This window comes from Anolis sagrei, chromosome X (assembly GCF_037176765.1).
Source record: "Anolis sagrei isolate rAnoSag1 chromosome X, rAnoSag1.mat, whole genome shotgun sequence".
NCBI lineage: Eukaryota > Metazoa > Chordata > Lepidosauria > Squamata > Dactyloidae > Anolis > Anolis sagrei.
In genome coordinates, this window is record NC_090034.1 from 32,346,406 (window position 1) to 32,367,071 (window position 20,666).

The 20,666-nt window shown below is 43.3% G+C and overlaps 1 protein-coding gene across 3 annotated transcripts in view; it reads right to left on the reverse strand.

Moving 5' to 3' along the window:
- Window positions 1-20,666, reverse strand: part of TMEM120B (transmembrane protein 120B) — a 109,819-nt gene that overhangs the window by 5,142 nt on the left and 84,011 nt on the right. For 2 of the 3 annotated variants that reach the window (XM_060785968.2, XM_060785970.2), the window contains exons 2-8: window positions 15,973-16,091; window positions 14,661-14,777; window positions 11,958-12,017; window positions 9,822-9,917; window positions 3,956-4,045; window positions 2,809-2,874; window positions 68-129 (exon numbers count right to left, since the gene is read on the reverse strand). In XM_060785968.2, the coding sequence (XP_060641951.2) occupies window positions 68-129; window positions 2,809-2,874; window positions 3,956-4,045; window positions 9,822-9,917; window positions 11,958-12,017; window positions 14,661-14,777; window positions 15,973-16,091 (610 nt within the window). Of the gene's footprint in view, window positions 1-67; window positions 130-2,808; window positions 2,875-3,955; window positions 4,046-9,821; window positions 9,918-11,957; window positions 12,018-14,660; window positions 14,778-15,972; window positions 16,092-16,357; window positions 16,501-20,666 lie in introns of those variants that run through there. The other variant, XM_060785969.2, reaches the window with a different exon arrangement.

Consider the following 20,666-nt stretch of genomic DNA (forward strand, 5'->3'; position numbering starts at 1 on the left):
ACACAAAACCCCAACCCGCCACAGATAATTTCCCATTTTTTGGTAAAGAGCTTGCCAAAATACTCACTCTGAAAAATGGAAAAAGCTAAAAACTGGTTGCGGAACATTTGGTACATGAGACCATCTGGCCTGTGAGGAAGAGAAAGAGAAAAACAATAACACTATGATGCTTCCGCTCCCAAGGATGCATCCGACTGCATCAAAAATCCTGCGCTGAGAAATTAAAAACCAAATCAACAACAACAGCGAGCCAACAATTGAAGGCGTTTCAAAAATGTGTTTCCAGTGGTGCAGAAACATCTTGTCGGAACTTGCCAAGGGGGCATTTAAGGATACTTTGGTTAGGAAATGGAGGGTGTCGTAAGCCAATCTCAACAGGCTTACAGGTATAGTATTATGGTCTGGGGAGGAAGGACATGGCCTTAAAACACTGCCCCCAAAGAGAGCAGGAATCAAGCCGGAAAGCAATAAAACTGTTGCATATCAGCCTGTGATTATATTTGATGTTCATGATGGGAATGGGTATGATGTTCCTGACGGTGGGCCTGGGTCTGTTGGCAATGGGGAAGAGGGTTTGCCTGGGCCTGAGGTAAGCTCAGACTAGAGGCCCGAGCTGTCTCAGGAAGATTCACAAGGTAACATTCTTGGGAGAGGCCCTTCACAGTCTTTCTCAGAGCAACTGTCTGAAGATGATTTATCAGGTGCAGAAATTAATGAGAATCAAGTTAATGAGAGTGTAGATAGAAAGCAAGGGTTTTGTAAACAGAGACAGAGTGCTCAGGCACAAAGAAGATCAGTTCATTTACAGGAAAAGAGAAATAAGAAACTTTTATCCGGTGATAAGGTCAAGAGAAATGCTTTCCTTTTGGTTTTGGGATCTGGAAAAGTCTTATATTGATTCATGGGAAAGAGTTGCCTCAGTTGGGTCAAGGTTGGAATTTTATGATGGTGTTGCTTTCAAGTGTTGTTAGGTTCATGTACCAAGTTTTTGTCAAGCTCCTGATTTGTGCATTGGATTTTTCATGCTGCCCTGTTTCACGGATTGTTGTTGCAATGAATCTTATTTTGCCTTGAAGGTCATGGGCTTTTCTTTGTTTTGGGAACTTTACTGTTTTTGCTAATTTTACTGCTTTGCCTACATATATTCTTCAATAAACTGCTTGCTGATTTTACCAAGCTGGTATGGTGTTTAAGGTCAGGTGTGTTCCTGTTCTGGTGTACTACAAAAACAAGAACACAGCATGGCCAATTGATCTATCTGCCCCCATACTATCTCACACGGTGTTTCTTTAAGATCTTTCATGCTCCACAACCAGGTCTCATTCACAACACAACGGTCACACTTTGGTACTGCCTGAATTGCTATGGCTGCCTTCTACAGAATGCTGGAATTGGTAGTTTGCAGTTAGAGGGATATCAAAGAGTTATCGTTGTCATAAACACATAATCAACATCAAGACCAGTTAACATGCTTTTGCCCCAAGTCATAGAATCACAGAGTTGGAAGAGATGGCACGGGCCGTCCAGTCCAACCCCCTTCTTCCATGCAAGAAAAGCACAATCAAAGCGCTCCCAAGAGATGGCCACTCAGTCTCTGTTGAAAAGACTTGAATTATACTATTGGTTGTTATGTCTGATGCTTGTTTCATATATTGTTATAATGTTGTTTTATGTTGTTTATACTGATGTTATGTTTTTTGTTAATATGCTATGTTTTAACTTGGTCCCATGTAAGCTGCCCGAGTCCCTTTGGGGAGATGGATCAACTCCGCTGGACCGGCCACACTGTCTTAATTCACAACCACGTTGTCTGAATTCCTGACCACTGTCTCCCAAAGCAGTTGTTCTACTCCGAACTCAAGAACGGTGAGTGTAATGTTGGAAGACAGGAAAAGAGATTTAAATATGGGCTCAAAGCCAGCCTTAAAAACTCTGGCATAGACACCAAGAACTGGGAAGTCCTGGCCCTTGAGCACTCTAGCTGGAGGTCAGCTCTGACCAGCCCTGTTGTGGAATTTGAAGAAGCATGAATGGAGGGCTAAAGAGAGAAATGTGCCAAGAGGAAGGCATGTCAAGCCAACCCAAACCGGGACCGCCTTCTACCTGGAAACGGATGCCCTCAATGAGGGAGAACATAAGGGTCAAGAATAGGGCTCCACAGTCACCTACATACCCACCGCCAGTACACCGACCTTGGGGGACAATCTTACTCGGACAATGAGGGATCGCCTAAGTAAGTAAGTAAGGAGGTGGGATATAAAAATAAAATTATTATTATTATTATTATTATTATTATTATTAGCCTCCAAGGAAGGAGCTTCCACCAGACTCTGAGGCAGAGAGATCCACAATTAAACATCTCTTCTTCAGTCAGGAAGTTGGATTATATGAGTCCACATTGGATTATATGAGTCCACATTGCCAGATAATCTGGGATAAACAGAAAACCTGGGATTAGATCCTGGGATATAGGGCCTGTCTGGAAGAGCCCTCAGGTCTCCAGGTCTGAATGGAATGGGCCAGGAAAGCCTTTACAAGATGCTCTTAATTGAAATATTAAGGCAAACACCCATTTATCCCTGCAGTGCTGCCTCATATGCATCTGCAAACCACTTGTCGTCATTGGCCCCCCATTATGAGTCTCAACGGACACAAACCCATTGAATCAATGGAAGGCACAGAAGCGATGACTGCAATTCAGCAGCTGATTCAGTGGATCAACTTTATCACTGATTCATTTTGCAAAACATTAATAACAGCCTGAGTTTCTAGTACTCATGACACGCGATAAAAAAGGCAAGAACTCACCATGTCAACATAACGCCTGATAAAAAAGTCGAGACGTAATGATGAGACACCCACCAGCCCTTGATCCTGAAAGGAAGAGCACGCAGTTCAGTTTCACCAAGTGACCAATCAGGATCCCATTCAGGGAGGGTGCTTGTTGACCTGCCGTGGCCGCATCCTAGGCAATCCTGGGGTTTGTAGTTTAGGAGGAACTAGAGCTCTCTGGCTGAGATGTCTAAATACCTTTCCCCCAAAAGGCTGGCTCTACTCTGCCAAAGAGAGGCAGTCCCTGAGTTACAAACGTCCGATTGACAAACAACTCATAGTGAAGAGCAGGGGCTGAGACAACAGGAAGTGGGAGAAATCTACCCCACAAAGACAACTTAAGAACAAAACTACAGAAGCTATTTTGTTTGTATCTTGAGGACTTCCTGTAATGCATTATATGGGTCAGTGTAAAACAGGCATGAGCAAACTTGGGTCCTCCAGGTGTTTTGGACTTTAACTCCCACAATTCCTAACAGCCTCAGGCCTTTTCCTTTCCCCCCTCAGCCGCTTAAGTGGCTGAGGGGGAAAAGGAAGGGGCCTGAGGCTGTTAGGAATTGTGGGAGTTGAAGTCCAAAACACCCGGAGGACCCAAGTTTACCAAGGCCTAGTCTAGACCCATATAATCCAGCTCAATGCAGTCCAAAATGCATTATATGGGTCTAACACTGGCTATATAGTGCACTTCAAACTGCATTATCTGGCCATGTAGATCCAACCAAGGATGAAAGCATGCATACTCCTCGAAAGCTGAGGCTCAAACCCAGGGAAGCCCCCAGCCATGGCCAAATGTGTGGCGGATGTCTAAAGAAGAGGACTGAAAAGTGAAAGCCTGTGCCGCAAGACTCTCTGGCTTTGGAGAATAACAGTTTCATCCCTAAGACATCTCGAAGATAATGTGGTGATCTTTACCCAGGGTGTTATTTTCAACAGATGGCTTATCCGCCTCATGGGCTAATCTGCCCTTGAACTCTGCTCCACAGAGTGGAGGTTCCCTGGCTCACCGAACCAGAGAGCAAAGGCTTCCAAGCGGGTTGGTGTTTGACCCACTTCCCCACAGTGGTCGAGACCATTGGTCTCCCAAAGGCAGCCAAAGTGCTCCCCAAATCTGGCGGGAGAGTACCTGGATCCGTTGCTGATGAGGATGCTTTCCCTTATCGTCAACGTGCAGTAATACCACACCAAGAGGAAGTTGAAGACTTCATCCGTCACCCTGCAGAAGGAGGAAACACGGCACATTAGGAACTCCAGCCTGATGACAGAGGGACGTTCTGCTCCCCCTTTCACTCAACACGGAAAAAGGAACTGCAATTCAAAGTCACCAAGCAGTAGCTATAATTAAGGAACAGGTACGGTGTTGATGGTTCGGAAAAAGCAAGGCTATTCTGCAACTGTAATTGGTTTAAAATGTTTTTAATGCTTAATATTTATTTATATCTTATTTCTGGACATTTTTATGCTTTGTCTGATTTTATGTTAAATTAGCCGGTCCCTGCCATGCATTGCTGTGGCCCAGTCTGGTGATCTGGAAAATAAAGTAATGAGAAAGTGTTGTTTTTTAACATATGTAATTTCTTTATGCTTGTGGGTAAACAGTATTTCTTGTTGTTTCTTTGTCAGTGTTGATGTGGAGATTGTTTTGTTTGTCTACTCTGGAACATGCAATATATAATTGTCCTTCTTTAGGGGTCTCTTTCAAATCTATGATACTATACCTCTCTGTGTGTGAATCATATATATATATCTATGGCTGGATGGCTCTTTGTCAGGAGGGCTTTGATTACGTTTTCTTGCCCTGGTGAAGGGAGTTGGACTGGATGGCTAAGTATTTTCTGTTAGTCATGGGGGTTCTGTGTGGAAAGTTTGCCCCAATTCTATCATTGGTGGGGTTCAGAATGCTCTTTGATTGTAGGTGAACTATAAATCCCAGTAACGACAACTCCCAATTGTCAAGGTCTATTTCCCCTAAACTCCATCTGTGTTCATATTTGGGTATATGGAATATTCGTGCCAAGTTTAGTCCAGATCCATCATTGTTTGAGTCCACAGTGCTCTCTGGGTGTAGGTGAACTACAAGTCCCAAACTCAAGATCAATGCCCACCAAACCCTTCCAGTATTTTCTGTTGGTCATGGGAGTCCTGTGTGCCACGTTTGGTTCAATTCCATAACTGGTGGAGTTCAGAATGCTCTTTGATTGCAGGTGAACTATAAATCCCAGCAACTACACCTCCCAAATGACAAAATCAATGTTTTGAGTGATGGTCACTCCTTGGGTTAGTAGGTGTCTTGTGGCCAAATTTGGCGGCAATTAGTCCAGTGGTTTTTGAGTTATGTTAATCCCACAAACGAACATTACATTTTTATTTCTATAGATGTGCTTTGATTTGTACTGTATTATATTGTGAGCCACTTTAGGTCCTGTTAGGGAGAAAAGCGGAGTATAAATAAAGATATGTTGTTATTGTTGTTACTCTCTAACTTCAGTGGTGCAGATGCACGTGTCAACACAAGCCGATTGTGTATATACTGGCTCCATTTCTTATTTCCAGACTGGATTTTCCAGTTGTAGAAGGACTGGAGAGTCAGGCAGCCGCCCTTCAAACTCTCTGGAAAATTTCTGGTCCGACATCTAAAGCAGTGGTTCTCAACCTTCCTAGTGCTGCGACCCCTTAATACAGTTCTTCAACCTACAATCAAAGAGCATTATGAACTCCACCAATGATGGAATTGAACCAATATTGGCACACAGAACTCCCTTTGACCAACGAAAAAGACTGGAAGGGTTTGGTGGGCATTGACCTTGAGTTTTTGGAGTTGTAGTACAACATCCAGAGAGTACTGTGGACTCAAACAATCGTAATGTAAATATCTGATATGCAGGATGTATTTTCTTTCACTGGACCAAATTTGGCAAAAATACCCGATACGTCCAAATCTGAGTACTGCTGGGGATTGATTTCTGTCATTTGGGAGTTGTAACTGCTGGGATTTACAGTTTAACTACAATCAAAGAGCAATCTGAGCTCCACCAATGATGGAATTGAACCAATATTGGCACACAGAACTCCCTTATACTGGAAGGGTTTGGTGGGCATTGATCTTGAGTTCTGGAGTGGTAGTTCACCTGCATTCAGAGTGCACTGTGGACTCAAACAATGATGAATCTGGACCAAACTTGGTACGAATACTCACAATGCCCAAATGTGAACACTGGTGGAATTTGGGGGAAATAGACCTTGACATTTGGGAGTTGTCGTTGCTGGGATTTATAGTTTATCTACAATCAAAGAACATTGTGAACCCCACCAAAGATAGAATTGAGCCAAACTTCCCACACAGAACCGCTATTGACCAACATAAAATATTATGTTTTCTGATCATCTTTGGCGACCCCTCTTTCACCCCGTTCGTGACCCCCCCCCCCCCCCCAAGAGGTCCTGACTCCCAGGTTGAGAAACACTAATGTAAAGAGTACTAGACAGCAGGAGACTTCCATAGACAAGCGGTTTGTATGTGTACAAAGGGAGGGTGAGGGGCATTTTCATAATGGAACCACGCTCAGTTTCATTTGGGGCCATGTGTTCAGGGTTGGGGGGAAACCAAGGAGGAAAAGCACTATGTTGTGTTGCAATGTTGGCCCCCCTTTGCATTGAGTACTGATCCAAAACCCCCAGGAACTTGCAGAGATGCCCTCGAGGGCACCAAGGACAGCATCAAAATGGTTTGTGAGCCAATAAGAATAATAGTAGTAACAACCATCATAGCAGCCCATGGGCCACACTTTGCTATAAACAATGCTGGAGAAATGAGTCACAATTTTGGCTGCAGTACAGACCAAGATCCTACTGTAATGATGGGAGACGGGCATGGGAATATGGGAGGGCCTTTTCGGTGGCTGCTCCCAAACTGGAAATCCCTCCCAAGAGTGTACAGGAGGACCCATTCTTGTTTGCTTTCAGGTAAAGACCTTTATCTGATAGTAGGCCTTTGAGAAAGGACAAAGGGCATGTTCCTGGGGAGGTTGGGGGGGGGGGGTTGGCGGTGGACACTGTGTGTTTTGAAATCCATTTGATATGTATTTATTATATTTCCACTGTATTTATAACCCAACCCATGTGGTTTTAATATTTGTATTTGCTTTGTTTCAAATTAATCAAAGTGTTTGGCTGTTGGTCACCTTGAATCCCCTTGGGGAAAAGAGTGAGGTATAAATAAAGTAAATGACATATTTAGTCGAGTCTAATGTGCCAAATCTAATGCGTGCCTCCATTTCCAAAACCCTGACACAAAACAAACAAAATCTGCTGGCAAATGTAATGCGCAGAGGCTGAAAGTGCCCTTTTTGAAATTTGGCTAAAAAGTACATATTACAGTTGATGCCTGCTTAGAATGGCATCTTTTAAAACAAAAGTATTAGACCACCAAAGCTTAAAGTGATGGAAAAGAAAACTTTGGGGAGCATTTATGCTGTTGAATGAATCCACTTTAATTGCCTTTGTTCACTATTATGGAATCATGGGGGATGTTGTTTTACAAGGTCTTGAGCCTTCGCTGCCAAAGAATGGATGCCTTAACAAACTACAAATCCCAGGATTGCATACCATTGAGCTATGACAGTTAAATTAGAGGTGACATCACTCAAAGAGGAGCTCCTGGTGTAGCTTCCCCTTTGGCTTTGGCTCTGCACGAAAATGGCCGTATTGCAATGAAGTCCATTTTCCTGGTGTGCAATGTTTCCCAATCAAGTATACAGAGATGAGGGCAGAATCAGAAGCATATTGCTTTGTTGACCAAGGAAAGATGCCAGAGGTGAATCCCAGATCTGACATGCCTTCCATTTGCAGTCATCGGTATTTTATTGAATTTTTGATTGGCACAAAATTATAATTAATTTGTTCATTAGTTTAATGTATATTCATTGTTTTCATGTTTTGCAGCTGCAATTGGTGGGTTGTGTATAGCAGGAACTTTAATAAAACTTTATTAGAGGAAAAAATAGATGACCATATTATGGAAATCTAATGCATGCCCTCATTTTGGCAAAGTAATTTATCCAAAAACAGTGAGCATTACATTTGAGTAAATAGGGTAATAATAAAAACTTAACATAATAATAATAGCAACGTAACTGTGCTAAGAACGCTTCCAACATGTAACCACCTTTTCACTCTAACCACCCAGAAAGAAGGTTTTGAAAAATACTCCCCCCCCCCCCTACCGTGGCCCCATGTTTAAAGCACTCTACACTAGACCCCTCTGTAGACTCAGTGGAAAGTGTGAATTCCTCCTGGGGGAGAGGTCTGCCTGCCAAGGAAGCAGCGTGTGATCCAATTTGCAGAGGTGCCTCGGGGCTAATACAGTGCAGGGATCCCATTATATCTAGATCAATCCAATCAAGTGGCAAAGCCACCCTGGCAGGGGCCCAGCAACACGTTTTGAGCTGAGAAAGAGTGGGATTCTGCTCTCCCATAGCTGCATCTGCCAGCCTGCAACAGGCAAGGCAAACGGCCGCTGCCTCCCAAATCCAAATGAAAGAGGACAGTGGATAGACCTGCCTCCTCTGCTACTCCAACCATATTTTTGAAAAATAGAATCATGGAGTTTGAAGAGACCACATGGGCCATCCAGTCCAATCCCCTGCCATGCAAATAAAATAGATCTGTAAGTCTGGCCAGCCAAATGGACGTTATAGGAAGAGTGGAATCTGATGGCGCTGTGGTGGTGCAACAGGTTAAACCATTGAACTGTTGAATTTGCTGACCTAAAGGTTGGCAGTTTGAAGCTGCTGTTTGGGGTGAGCTCCTGCTGTCAGCCCTAGCTCATGCATGCAAATGCAAATATGAGTACATCAATAGATACCACTTCGGCGGGAAGGTAATAAAGGCATCCATGCAGCCATGCTGGCAGCACGACCAGGAGGTGCCTACGGACAACAGGCTCCTCGGCTTGGAAATGGAACAAGAGCACTTCCCCATGGCCACAGTTGAGCATCACCTCCAGAAAGCCGAAGACAAAAGGTGAAGCCTTTACCTTTGCTCTGTGTATTTGTCTGTCATTGTTATTCCATTGTATTAAGGCATTTAATGTTTGCCTATCTGTGTATGTTGCAATCCGCTCTGAGTCCCCTCGAGGAGATAGAGCAGAATAAAAATATAGTGTATTATTATGTATTATTATGGAAGAAAACATGGTCTCAGGGTGCACTTTGGAAGAAGCCTTGAAGCAATCTCTAGTCAAGGGTTCAACCTTTTCAAAGAAATCCTCATGTTCACTTTTTGTATGTAGCATAAAAACGAAGATGCGCACCTGGGGAAAGGAATGTAGCCACACCTTTCAGACTTAACTGCGACTTCAACATGAGCTTTTGTGGATATCAGTCCACTTCCTTGCACTGCAGGCGTATAGTAAAGACTCGGGCTATCAAATACAGTTACACAGTGGAGTGGGATAGAACTACCCACTGGTCACAACAGAAAAAATGGCATTTGTGACTAATGTGTTCAAAGCCTTAGTTGGAACTAGATCAGTACCAGAGACAGCCAAAGGGTTGCCCTCTTTGCTCACCTTTTTCTTTTTAATTCCAAGAGCATGACTTTTGTACCCAACTCTAGTGGGTGCATCCTGGTTCCTGAGCAGTATGCAAATCAGACCCAGCTGCTTTGAGTCATTTATGATTGAGAATGAACTTTGAATTCAGAGTGGAAGCACAGCAAGAGCCAAGGCAGTTCCCTCCAAACTGCTGTTCTTTGGCTTCTCAACATTGTTCCAGCCAACAGCTCAGCAGATACGTTTTGCACTTGTGGCAAAATAAGTCCTCTCCAGGGGCAGCCCTACATAGATCACACCCTAGTAATCTAAAGGGGAACTTTGCTGTACACCAACTATTCCAGCCAGTTTATCTCTGTCCAGGAAAGACTGTAGTTGATGGGCCGCACCTCCACAAGACATGAGTAGAAGTCAGCGTGAATGCCTATAGATGCAACCTTACCGGTAATGAAGAACAAATCGGCATGCAACTGCTCCAAGTAATAAGATTATCGTCAAGTACAGCTTGAATTTTTCATATTCATCTTTGTAGGCAAACCTAGAACAAAACCAGCGAAAGTCTTTGAGAGCCAGCACACACCCAAAAAACCAAGCCTGCTTTGAACTAAAGTACTGAAACAAAGGACACCTCAGTTGGCCAGAGGGAGATGTTTGTATGGACAGACCGATCTCCATTCAGGGATTGTGGTTATTGTCATGGGCCTTCAGGTTGACTCCAACTGATGCTCATCCTCTTTTGGGGGTTTCTTGGCATGATTCCCTGCCACTGTTGCTTTCCTCCAAGGCAACAGTGGCACCCACTTAGACCACCGAGTGCGTTTCCATGGCAGAAATATGACTGCGACTTTGAACTCTAACTTTCTGAAGTCATGGTCTGACGCTCCAACCATTATACTATTTATTTATTTATTTATTTATTTAAAACATTTATATTCTGCCCTTCTCACCCCAAAGGGGACTCAGGGTGGAGCACAATATATATACGGGAAACATTCAATGCTGGAACATAAATAAACTATAAACAAACATAAACACTAAAATAATTGATTTTAGTGTTTATGTTTATTTATAGTTTATTTATATCCCATGTAAAAATCAACTGTTTAAGACCATCTCAGATCATCCATATTGACTTGTTGGCAGGGTAAAATTTCCTATTGCTGCCTTATTGCACCGTCTCAAAGGCTTGGTCCCACACCCAAGTTTTTACCATCTTTCTGAAGGACAGGAGGGAGGGGGCTGATCTAATCTCGCCAGGGAGGGAGTTCCATAGCTGAGGGGCAATAACTGAGAAGGCCCTCTCTGTCGTTCCCACCAATCACGCTTGTAATGGTGGCAGGACCAAGAGCAGGGCCTCCCTGGAAGATCTTAATCTCTGTGGTGGTTCATAGAGGGAGATGCATTAGGACAGGGAGATTGAGCCGGGGCCATATAGGGCTTGATAGGTCAAAGCAAGCCCACTAGAGTCCCACTTATCCAACATAAATGGGCCAGTAGAACGTTGGATAAGCAAAAATGTTGGATAATAAGGAGGGATTAAGAAAAAGTTATGTTATGATTACATTATAATTTTACAAATTAAGCACCAAAACATGATGTTTTACAACAAATTGACAGAAAAAGCAGTTTGATACATGGTAATGTTTTGTAGTAATTACTGTATTTATGAATTTAGCAACAAAATAGACAAGAGTTCTTTCTTTCTCCCACCCTAAACTGCGTTGGATAATACAGAATATTGGATAAGCAAAGGTTGGATAAGCGAGATGCTACTCTACTTTGAATTGTGCTTGGTAGTAAACTGGCAACCAGTGGAACTGGTGCAACATAAGAGTTGTATGCTCCCTGTATGATGCCCCAGTTATTAACCTGGCTGCCTCTCATTGGATTATTTGAAGTTTCTGAGCAGTCTTCAAAGGCAACCCCACGTAGAGCGCATTGCAGTAGTCTATCCTAAATAAAATGAGAGCATAGACCACCGTGGCCAAGAGACTTCCAAAGGTACGGGCGCAACTGGCACACAAGTTTTAAATATGCGAAAGTCCCCCTAGCCACCACTGCAACTTGGGGTTCCAGGTTTAGTGATGAGGCCAGGAGGACTTCCAAGCTGTGAACCTGTGCCTTCAAGGGGAGTGTAACCCCATCCAGCACAAGATGTAACCCTATACCTTGTTCGGCCTTGTGACTGACCTGGAGGACCTCTGTCTTGTCTGGATTCAACTTCAATTAGCTCACCCACATCCAGACCGTCACAGTAGTCAGGCACCTCCTCTTGTAGAGTTTATTGACCAGCTTTATTCTTAGCTTTGCAATTGCCTTCCTTTGAGGCTGAGAGTGTATGACCTGCCTAAGGTCAACCAGTGACTGAGCAAGGATTCAAACCGTGCTTTCTGGAGTTCTGGTCTAACTCTCAAACCATGACATGATAATACATTCTGAACTTTAGGCTCAGAATGTATTAATTTTAAACAAAAAGACAGCGACTCTTAGGATTCCCCTAAAAATACTGAAGTAGATCCCCACCAAGCCTGACTTCTGCTCATCCCTGATACAGAGGAATAGAAGATCGACAACTTACTTGGCCTGATTGCTTAGAAGAGTTACATTCACATTCCCCAACACCAGATTTAAATACAACCTGCAAAGGAAACAACAGAGCATGTCAGACTTGCAAAGGAGCCACTTACAGCTTTTGTTTGGGGGGATATTTTTGCCCCTTCGGGGTTTTTTTTTCAACTTTTGCATTTGTCTCAAGCACAAGAGATCGCATCCTGAGCACAGACACCAAAATTGCTTGCCAAGTAGATGGCCACACTCTGAATAAAATATCTGCATGGAATAATTTGGGGATGCTTTTTTAAAAAACTTATCTTCCAAAATCTTGCTTTGGTTCCAGCTCGAACAAATCAAGTTAAATATTTGAATGATGGCAGAACTACTCCCACACAATCCTGGAATTAGTTTAAGTTTTCCATCAAAAACCTTGGGGCTTTGCAGTTCGGAGGGGAAGAAAAGCAGAGAAGGACAATAAAAATTATGCATGGCATGTGAATTACGAAAAATTGTTCTCAAGCATTTTATTTTTGGACTGTTTACCCTCCATTGGCTAATGACTATTTTGATACACAAACATACACAACAGGTAAGCCTTAGGCAGATGCAAAAGAACACAGTGGGCTGCATCAGTTTCAATCCCCTATAACAGTGGTTCTCAACCTGTGGGTCCCCAGATGTTTTGGCCTTCAACTCCCAGAAATCCTAACAGTTGGTAAACTGGCTGGAATTTCTGGGAGTTGTAGGCCAAAACACCGGGGGACCCACAGGTTGAGAATCACTGCCATATAAAGACACTTCTGTATAAGAAGGAAGAGCATAACCTTTTGGATAGTGACATAAATAAATTATTTTTATGAAAACGCAGAACATACATTTTCTCCCAAACACTTCACTGGATTTACGCTTTGGCCTGGTCAGGTAAATGGCAAATAATGCATTTTACCAGGCCCCGTCAGTGTTTAACATTTACACAAATGACCAGCAACTGCCAGAAGGGACAGAGTGTTTCATCTATGATGACGATCGTGCCATAACTGCTCATGCAGGGATTCCCACTAGAGCAGTGGTTCACAACTTGGGGTCCCCAGATGTTTTTGGCCTACAACTCCCAGAAATCCCAGCCAGTTTACCAGTTGTTAGGATTTCTGGGAGTTGAAGGCCAAAAATATCTGGGGACCTCAGGTTGAGAACCACTGCACTAGAGCATTGCAGCACACCAAAATACCTGGGAGTCACTCTGTACCGTGCTCTGACTTACAAGAAGCACTGCTTGACTATCAAGCAAAAAAAAAGGTGCTAGAAATAATATCATACGAAAGCTGACTGGCATAACCTTGGGAACACACACAGACACAGTGAAGACATCTGCCCTTGTCCTTAACTACTCTGCTGCTGAATACACATGCCCAGTGTGGAATACATCTCATCACATTAAAACAGTGGATGTGGCTCTCAATGAGACAAGCTGCATTATCACAGGATGTCTACACCTTACACAACTGGAGAAATTATATAACGAAAGGACCAAGGCATTGACATCTCCAGCCCATCCTCTGTTTGGATTTCAGCCATCAAGCCAATGCTTTAAATCAAGAAATAGCTTCCTAAGACCTACAGAGATACTTGCAGGAACACCTCAGCAAGCGAGAGTCCAAAAGAGGCAGGTTAAGACTTGGAACCTTAAACCGTGGTTGAGACCAGATGAAAACCTCCCTACTGGGCACACAAAAGATAGGGCTACTTGGAGGGTGCTAAACACACTATGCTCTGGCACCACGAGATGCAGAGCTAACCTTAAGAAATGGGGCTACAAAGTGGAGTCCACGACATGTGAGTGCAGAGAAGAGCAAACCACAGACCACTTACTACAATGCAGTCTGAGTCCCACCACATGCACAATGGAGGACCTTCTCAAAGTGACTCCAAGTGGCCAGCTTCTGGTCAATGGAAATCTAGTATAATGCCAAGTTTTTAACTTTGTGTTTTTTTAAAATATATGATAACTGTTCCCTCAATTCGCTTCTGATGCAATAAATAAATAAACCAGGTTTCAGATGGTGCATGAATCCTATTCTTCGTATTGTCGAAGGCTTTCATGGCTGGAATCACTGGGTAGTTGTAGGTTTTTCGGGCTATATGGCCATGTTCTAGAAGCATTCTTTCCTGATGTTTCGTCTGCATCTATGGCAAGCATCCTCAGAGGTAGTGAGGTCACAATCTCTGAGGATGCTTGCCATAGATGCAGGCAAAACGTCAGAAGAGAATGCTTCTAGAATATGGCCATATAGCCCGAAAAACCTACAACAACCCAATCCTATTCTTTTCTTTTGGTTCTCAACTTCCAGCCAAAAGGACTGCTAGGGATTTTGGGAGATGCAGTCTTTCCAAAAGGATCTCTCCCCAGCTGGGGACACTGATGATGTTCCCTTTCAACCTTGGACTTGGCTAATAGTCAATATCTTCAATTGTCCCTAAATTGTCCCTAAAGCAGGAAGCTATGTGCACCCTCACGGGGCCTTAGTTCAGCTTTCAGGCTGTGAGACCTAAGGTAAACATCCACTTTGCACCAGAGGAAGGCAGGCCCCAGGGATCCTGCTAAGGGGAATCTAATAACAAGGCTGTGTGTATTTCTCTCGCTGAACCCCTCTCCTGTGGGAAATGTTGACGGATTCAATTACTGGTGAGAAACAGCCGACACGCAAAGGAAACACCTACCCACACCTACCCGTTCTTTTTAGGCAAATAGGCCTCCATGTCAAAGAAGACATTCTGCCGCTCTTTGATCTGGCTGTTGATTTGTTGGATGAGTTCCGATTCCTCCAGGCTGCAGTTGTGTTTGCATCTGTGAAGCCGGGAACACAAACATGGCATTTTCAGAAACAGGAGGTCCGGGCCGGTTTAATGGACTCGGCTTTCACCAGAAGAGCTGTGCTAGATGGTTCCAACTCAACCAAGAGTCTTGTGACACCTTTGCGATGGATAGAGTTAAGTAGGAGCTTTCACGGGAGCATTCTGCAACCCACAAGTGCTCACACTTGGGAGAAAAGAAACGGGCTTGAGGCTGTTAGGAATTGTGGGAGTTGAAGTCCAAAACACCTGGAGGACCCAAGTTTGCCCAGGCCTGCTGTAGAATGAATCCTATTTGATGTCACTTTGAACAGCCATAGCTCAACGTTATGGAATTGTGGGAGGTATAGTTTCCCCAAAGTACTGAACCTCCTCTGCCTGAGAGTGCTGGGACCTCACCAAACGACAGCTCTCAGGATTCCACAGCATTGAGCCATGGCTGTTCAAAGTGGCATCAAACTGCATTAATTCTGCAGTGTAGATGCATCCTAAGTCATGGACTCTTGGGGACCATATCAGCTGAAGAATTACTCCTCCGACTCCTTCTACTCAAGAGCAGACGATGGGAAAAAATCCCTGAGTCCCCTTGGGGAGATAGGGCAAGGTACAAAATTATTATTATTATTATTATTATTATTATTACTATTATTAGATACATAACAAGATTAGTACACAGGAAACAAGATCACTTTGCTAGCTTTTGTATTTGATCACACACTGGACACTTCCCAAGTGTCTAGGACTGTGTGATGCATCGACAAATAATACGTGCAGATCTGAGTAAGGTGGCCTTTTACAACTGACAGATGGTAATTTTGTCAGCACTGGTTGTTTTTAAGTGCAGGCCAAGGTCTTTAGGTGCTGCACCCAGTGTGTCAATCACCACTGGGACCACCTTTACTGGCTTGTGCCAGAGTCTTTGCAGTTCGATCTTTAAATCCTCTTATCATGTAAGCTTTTCCAGTCATTTCTCGTCAATCCTGCTGTCGCCTGGGATTGCAACATCGACAATCCATATTTGTTTTTTTCCACGATTGTGAGGATAATAATAATAATAATAATAATAATAATAATAATAATATAGACAGCTTTGGGATGGACCAGATTAAATGAGAGGATTCTGTAATCCAGTGTCCCTGGATTGTCCTCCAGCTAAGTGGCAAAGTCGGGACACTTCCGTCCCCCGTTACCTTTGAAAGCTGTGCTGCAAGTCTTTTAACCCCCGCTTTTGCTTCTGGATGGAACCACTGAAGGTGGTCTGCAAGGTGTTTAGCTCCTCGAGCTTTTGTTTGTAGATTTTGTGAGTCTCCTGCAAAATGGAAGGGGGAATCAGGAAGCATACAGAGATATTACCACTACCAACAACAACAACAACAACAAAATGGCAGGAGACATTGAGAGAGCACCCCAACTAGTCACCAAAACAGACCCTGAGTAAATCCATGATGTTGACAAGCAAATTCAAGTGAGGCTGTAGTCTGAGACATCATCAACCCCAACCCAACCTCTTTCTAGGGCTGGATTTGGATGGGAAAGACACATGGGTGAGGTCCAACCACCAAGCAGGACACCAACCTCCAAAACAACCCAGCAAGGAGACCAGAGAAACAAAGTCAGAAGAGAGATCCTCGAAACCGATTTCTCTCTTTGTCCGGCTGGCACCTTTGACCCCATTCCGAAGGTCTAATCCCGCCGTCCATCCTTCACCATCTGTTCCTCCCGAACAGCTGCTTCAATGGCAGCACCAGCACAGCCTCATTTGCAGGAACAGATAAAGATATAAATAGAAAAGGAGGGATCTCTCTGCCATTAGGGAAACCACGAATTGGCTGCGTAAAGTCATGACCACCCAACGGCCAACCAGCAAGTGTCCCCTATAAACACATGTGTTACTGAAGCCTTTTTCTAAAGCTGGAAGTGACTTCCAGCTTTTTTCAGAGCAGGGAGATGGTTGTCCAATAGTCTACAATGCTCTCAGTTTGGGAAAGATCCTTTACAAAGATTACAACTCCCAAAACTCCCAGTAGTCCTGATTGCTGGGAGTTGGTGTTTTGTAAAAAGGGGATGACTGTATTTTGTTGATCTTAAGGTGCCAGGAGCTCCTGGTGGCGCAGTGAGTTAAACCCTTGTGCCGCCAGGACTGAAGACCGACAGGTCATGGGTTCGAATCCAGGGAGTGGATGAGCTCTCTCTGTCAGCTCCAGCTCCCCATGCAGGGACATGAGAGAAGCCTCCCACAAGGATGGTAAAAACATCAAAACATCCGGGCATCCCCTGGGCAACTTACTTGCAGACGGCCAATTCTCTCACACCAGAAGCAACTTGCAGTTTCTCAAGTCACTCCTGACACGAAAAAAAAGTGCCCCTGATTGTAAAATACACACAATTTCCATACTACCAACATGGGGAAAAGCTGTATTTATCTATATAAAAACACCCACAATTCTAAGACGCCACCTATTTTTAGAGATGTTACACAGAAATCCATAGGCACATCCTAGCAGCTTATCGAGTCAACTCCTTGCACTATGTCCATTTCACTCCATCAGAACATATTCAACAGCTCTGGCCTCTGTTTCTTAATAAAAGGCACATTAAACATTAACCAAATCCTTTCCCATTAAACTTCCGCAAACACCACTTTGATTTGTTTGCAAGAGGAGAGAAAGCTAACTTTCAGCAAAAGGCCGAGATTCTTTTCCTGCCAACAAGAGTAGACCCACTCCATTAGATTTATTAGCCCCGTGTCAACTGAGTTGAATGAATGGGTCTCCGGCATTTGGGAGAATGCGGAGCAGTTCCGATCCACATTCTAAAATCAAGATGCCTGCTTGTGTGAAACGTATTCATATGGCATATAAAGGTTAAATATTCAAGGGAGGCTGTTGTCATTTTGGGCACCAGAATGCTCCGGACAATGCTCCAAAGGTATCACTTTCCAAAGGGTGGTTGAAATAGCAACCTATATATTTGTATATAATTCAAATGGCTTGCTATATTGTATATGTGTGTATTGGCTTGCGGTTTTTCTTTAACTCTTTGTTGTGGGAGGGGCTGCAGACCATGTGATCAGGTCTGGGCTTGTTCAGGACTCAGACTTCATTTTAGAACAGTATGCTTTCAGATGCCAGAAGAAACTGTACACTTAGAGACTTCAATGGAGATGTATGCTTTAGACCAGGGGTCCTCAAACGTTTTAAACAGAGGGCCAGGTCACAGTCCCTCAAACTGTTGGAGGGCCGGATTATAATTTGAATAAAACATGAATGAATTTCTATGCACATTGCACGTATCTTATTTGTAGTGCCAAAAAACACTTAAAAACAATACAATAATTAAAATGAAGAACAATTTTAAAATATATAAATTTGTTAGTATTTCAATGGGAAGTGTGGGCCTGCTTTTGGCTGATGAGATAGGATTGTTGTTGTCGTGTGCTTTCAAGTTGTTTCAGACTTAGGTTGACCCTGAGCAAGGGCCGGGTAAATAACCTTGGAGGCCCGCATCCGGCCCCCGGGCCTTAGTTTGAGGACCCCTGCTTTAGACTTTCAGACCAGACAGAGACTCTGTTAGACTCTCAGAACAGAGAGGTGTTTTGGACCATGAACTGTTGATTATAAGAATGCCATGTGTTACCTACACAGAGAAACTACTTCAAATCCTGTTTGTAACTGGATTGATATGCAAAGTACATGCATGCTGAATACATGAAGTTTGTGAGTAAAACAACAATGTTGTTTTTAAAGAAATCTGCTTATTTTTGTCTCTTGAGAGCATGATTTAAACCAATAGGTTTTAAGGGAAAGTAGATTCCTTTTTGGGCAACTAAAAAGAATACTTCTGAAACTCTGCTGTATATATCTATATATGTTTTTGTGCATTGGCACATCTTTGTCCCTAACAGTTCAAAGAAACAACTGAAAAACCCAATTGCCTTGCAGGAATGCCATTTTCCCAAAAGGTTATGGCATCATTTTGAAAAAGGTTTTGACTTCTAACAAGGCCATGCCTTTCCAAAGATCATAAAACCTCCAAAAGGTTCTGGAGATTTCCATTTTCCAAAAAAGGAAGGACAAGAGTGTGCCAAAGCTTTAGCCATAAAATGACTTGGATACTTCTGGGGAGGCAATTCAGCATGCCAAAAGCAAAAGAGTCTGTTTATATGCCATAGCTAAATGACATATCTACTTTGAATCTCCTTGCAGAAAGAAAAATAAATATAATAAGAAGAATAAGAAGAAAGATCCCAGCTCCTTGTTTAAAAATGAGATGCCTCCCTGAATACCACTTTAGAATCCCTCCAATGCGATATCAGGCTGTGATCCAACAAAATTACAGTACAATTCGAGAGGGATATTATTGAATTTGCTTTGAAAACTGTTGGAAATAGCAACCTTCTACAAGCCTCCTATACTAGTTGTTATGTATACTTACCTAGGTGCTCCCTTGTAGCCCGAGGATGATGGTTGTCCCAAGTAGTGGCTGTGGAGACCTATTCTTGATCCGATCAGGGTTGGCTGGACATGCCTTTCTCTTGGCACGTTTCTCCCTTTCACCCTCCATTCATGCTGCTTTGAATTCTGCAGCACTCCTGGTCATTGCTGACCTCAAGTTAGAGCACTCAAGAGTCAGCGCTTCCCAGTTCTCGGTGTCTACGCCGCAGTTTTTAAGGTTGGCTTTAAGCCCATCTTTAAATCTCTTTTTCTGTCCACCAATATTCCGTTTTCCGAATTGGGAGTAGAGTAACTGTTTTGGGAGACGGTGATCGGGCATTCAGATATCTGGCAGAGGAACATTCCTTCAGTGTTGGTGGTCTTTGCTTCTTCCAGCACGCTGACATTTGTCTGCCTGTCTTCCCAAGAGATTTGCAAGATTTTTCGGAGGCAACGCTGATGGAATCGTTCCAGGAGTTCAGTCTGACGTCTGTAGACAGTCCATGTTTCACGGGTGTATAGCAGGGTTGAGAGGACAATAGCTTTATAAACATGCCCCTTGGTACCTCTATGGATGTCCCAATCCTCAAACACTCTCTGCTTCATTCAGAAAAATGCTGCACTCGCAGAGGTCAGGCGGTGTTGTATTTCAGTGTCAATGTTGACTTTTGTGGAAAGGTGGCTGCCAAGGTAGTGGAAATTGTCAACATTTTCTAATGATACACCATTAAGCTGTATTTCTGGCATTGCAGAGGGATTGGCTGGTGCCTGCTGAAAGAGCACTTTGGTTTTCTCAATGTTCAGTGAGAGGCCAAGCTTCTGCAAAGGTGTTTAGAGTGGCTTGTAGGTATTCTTCTGAATGCGCACAGACTATGTTATCATTGGCATACTAGAGTTCTATAACAGATGTTGTGGTGACCTTGGTTCTGGCTTTCAGTCTACTAAGGTTAAAGAGCTTGCCATCTGTCCGATAGATGACTTCCACTCCAGTGGGAAGCTTCCCATCAACAAGATGAAGTATCATAGCAATGAAGATGGAAAATAAGGTTGGGGCAATAACACATGCTTGTTTGACACCTGAATCCACAATTATGTATATAATTATTATTGCTCTCTCTCTCTCTCTCTCTCTCTCTCTCTCTCTTTCTCTCTATACTATATATATATATACACACACACACACACACAGTTTTCCCCCCTGAACTCTCTGTTGTTTGAGGTTGTGGGAGGGACTCAAGACCATGTGACCAGATCTGGGACTATTCAGACTGAGACTCCATTTTATAAATCAGTCAGTACAGTATGCAGTTGTCAGTGTCAGTATATAGTCAGTCTGTATTGAATCAATGTTCAGTAATGTATTAGATAGACTGGAGAGAGTGTTAGTCTGTATGCAACAGAGAAGAGACTAAAACATAATGCTTTAGAGAACTTACTGTTTAAACTCTCAA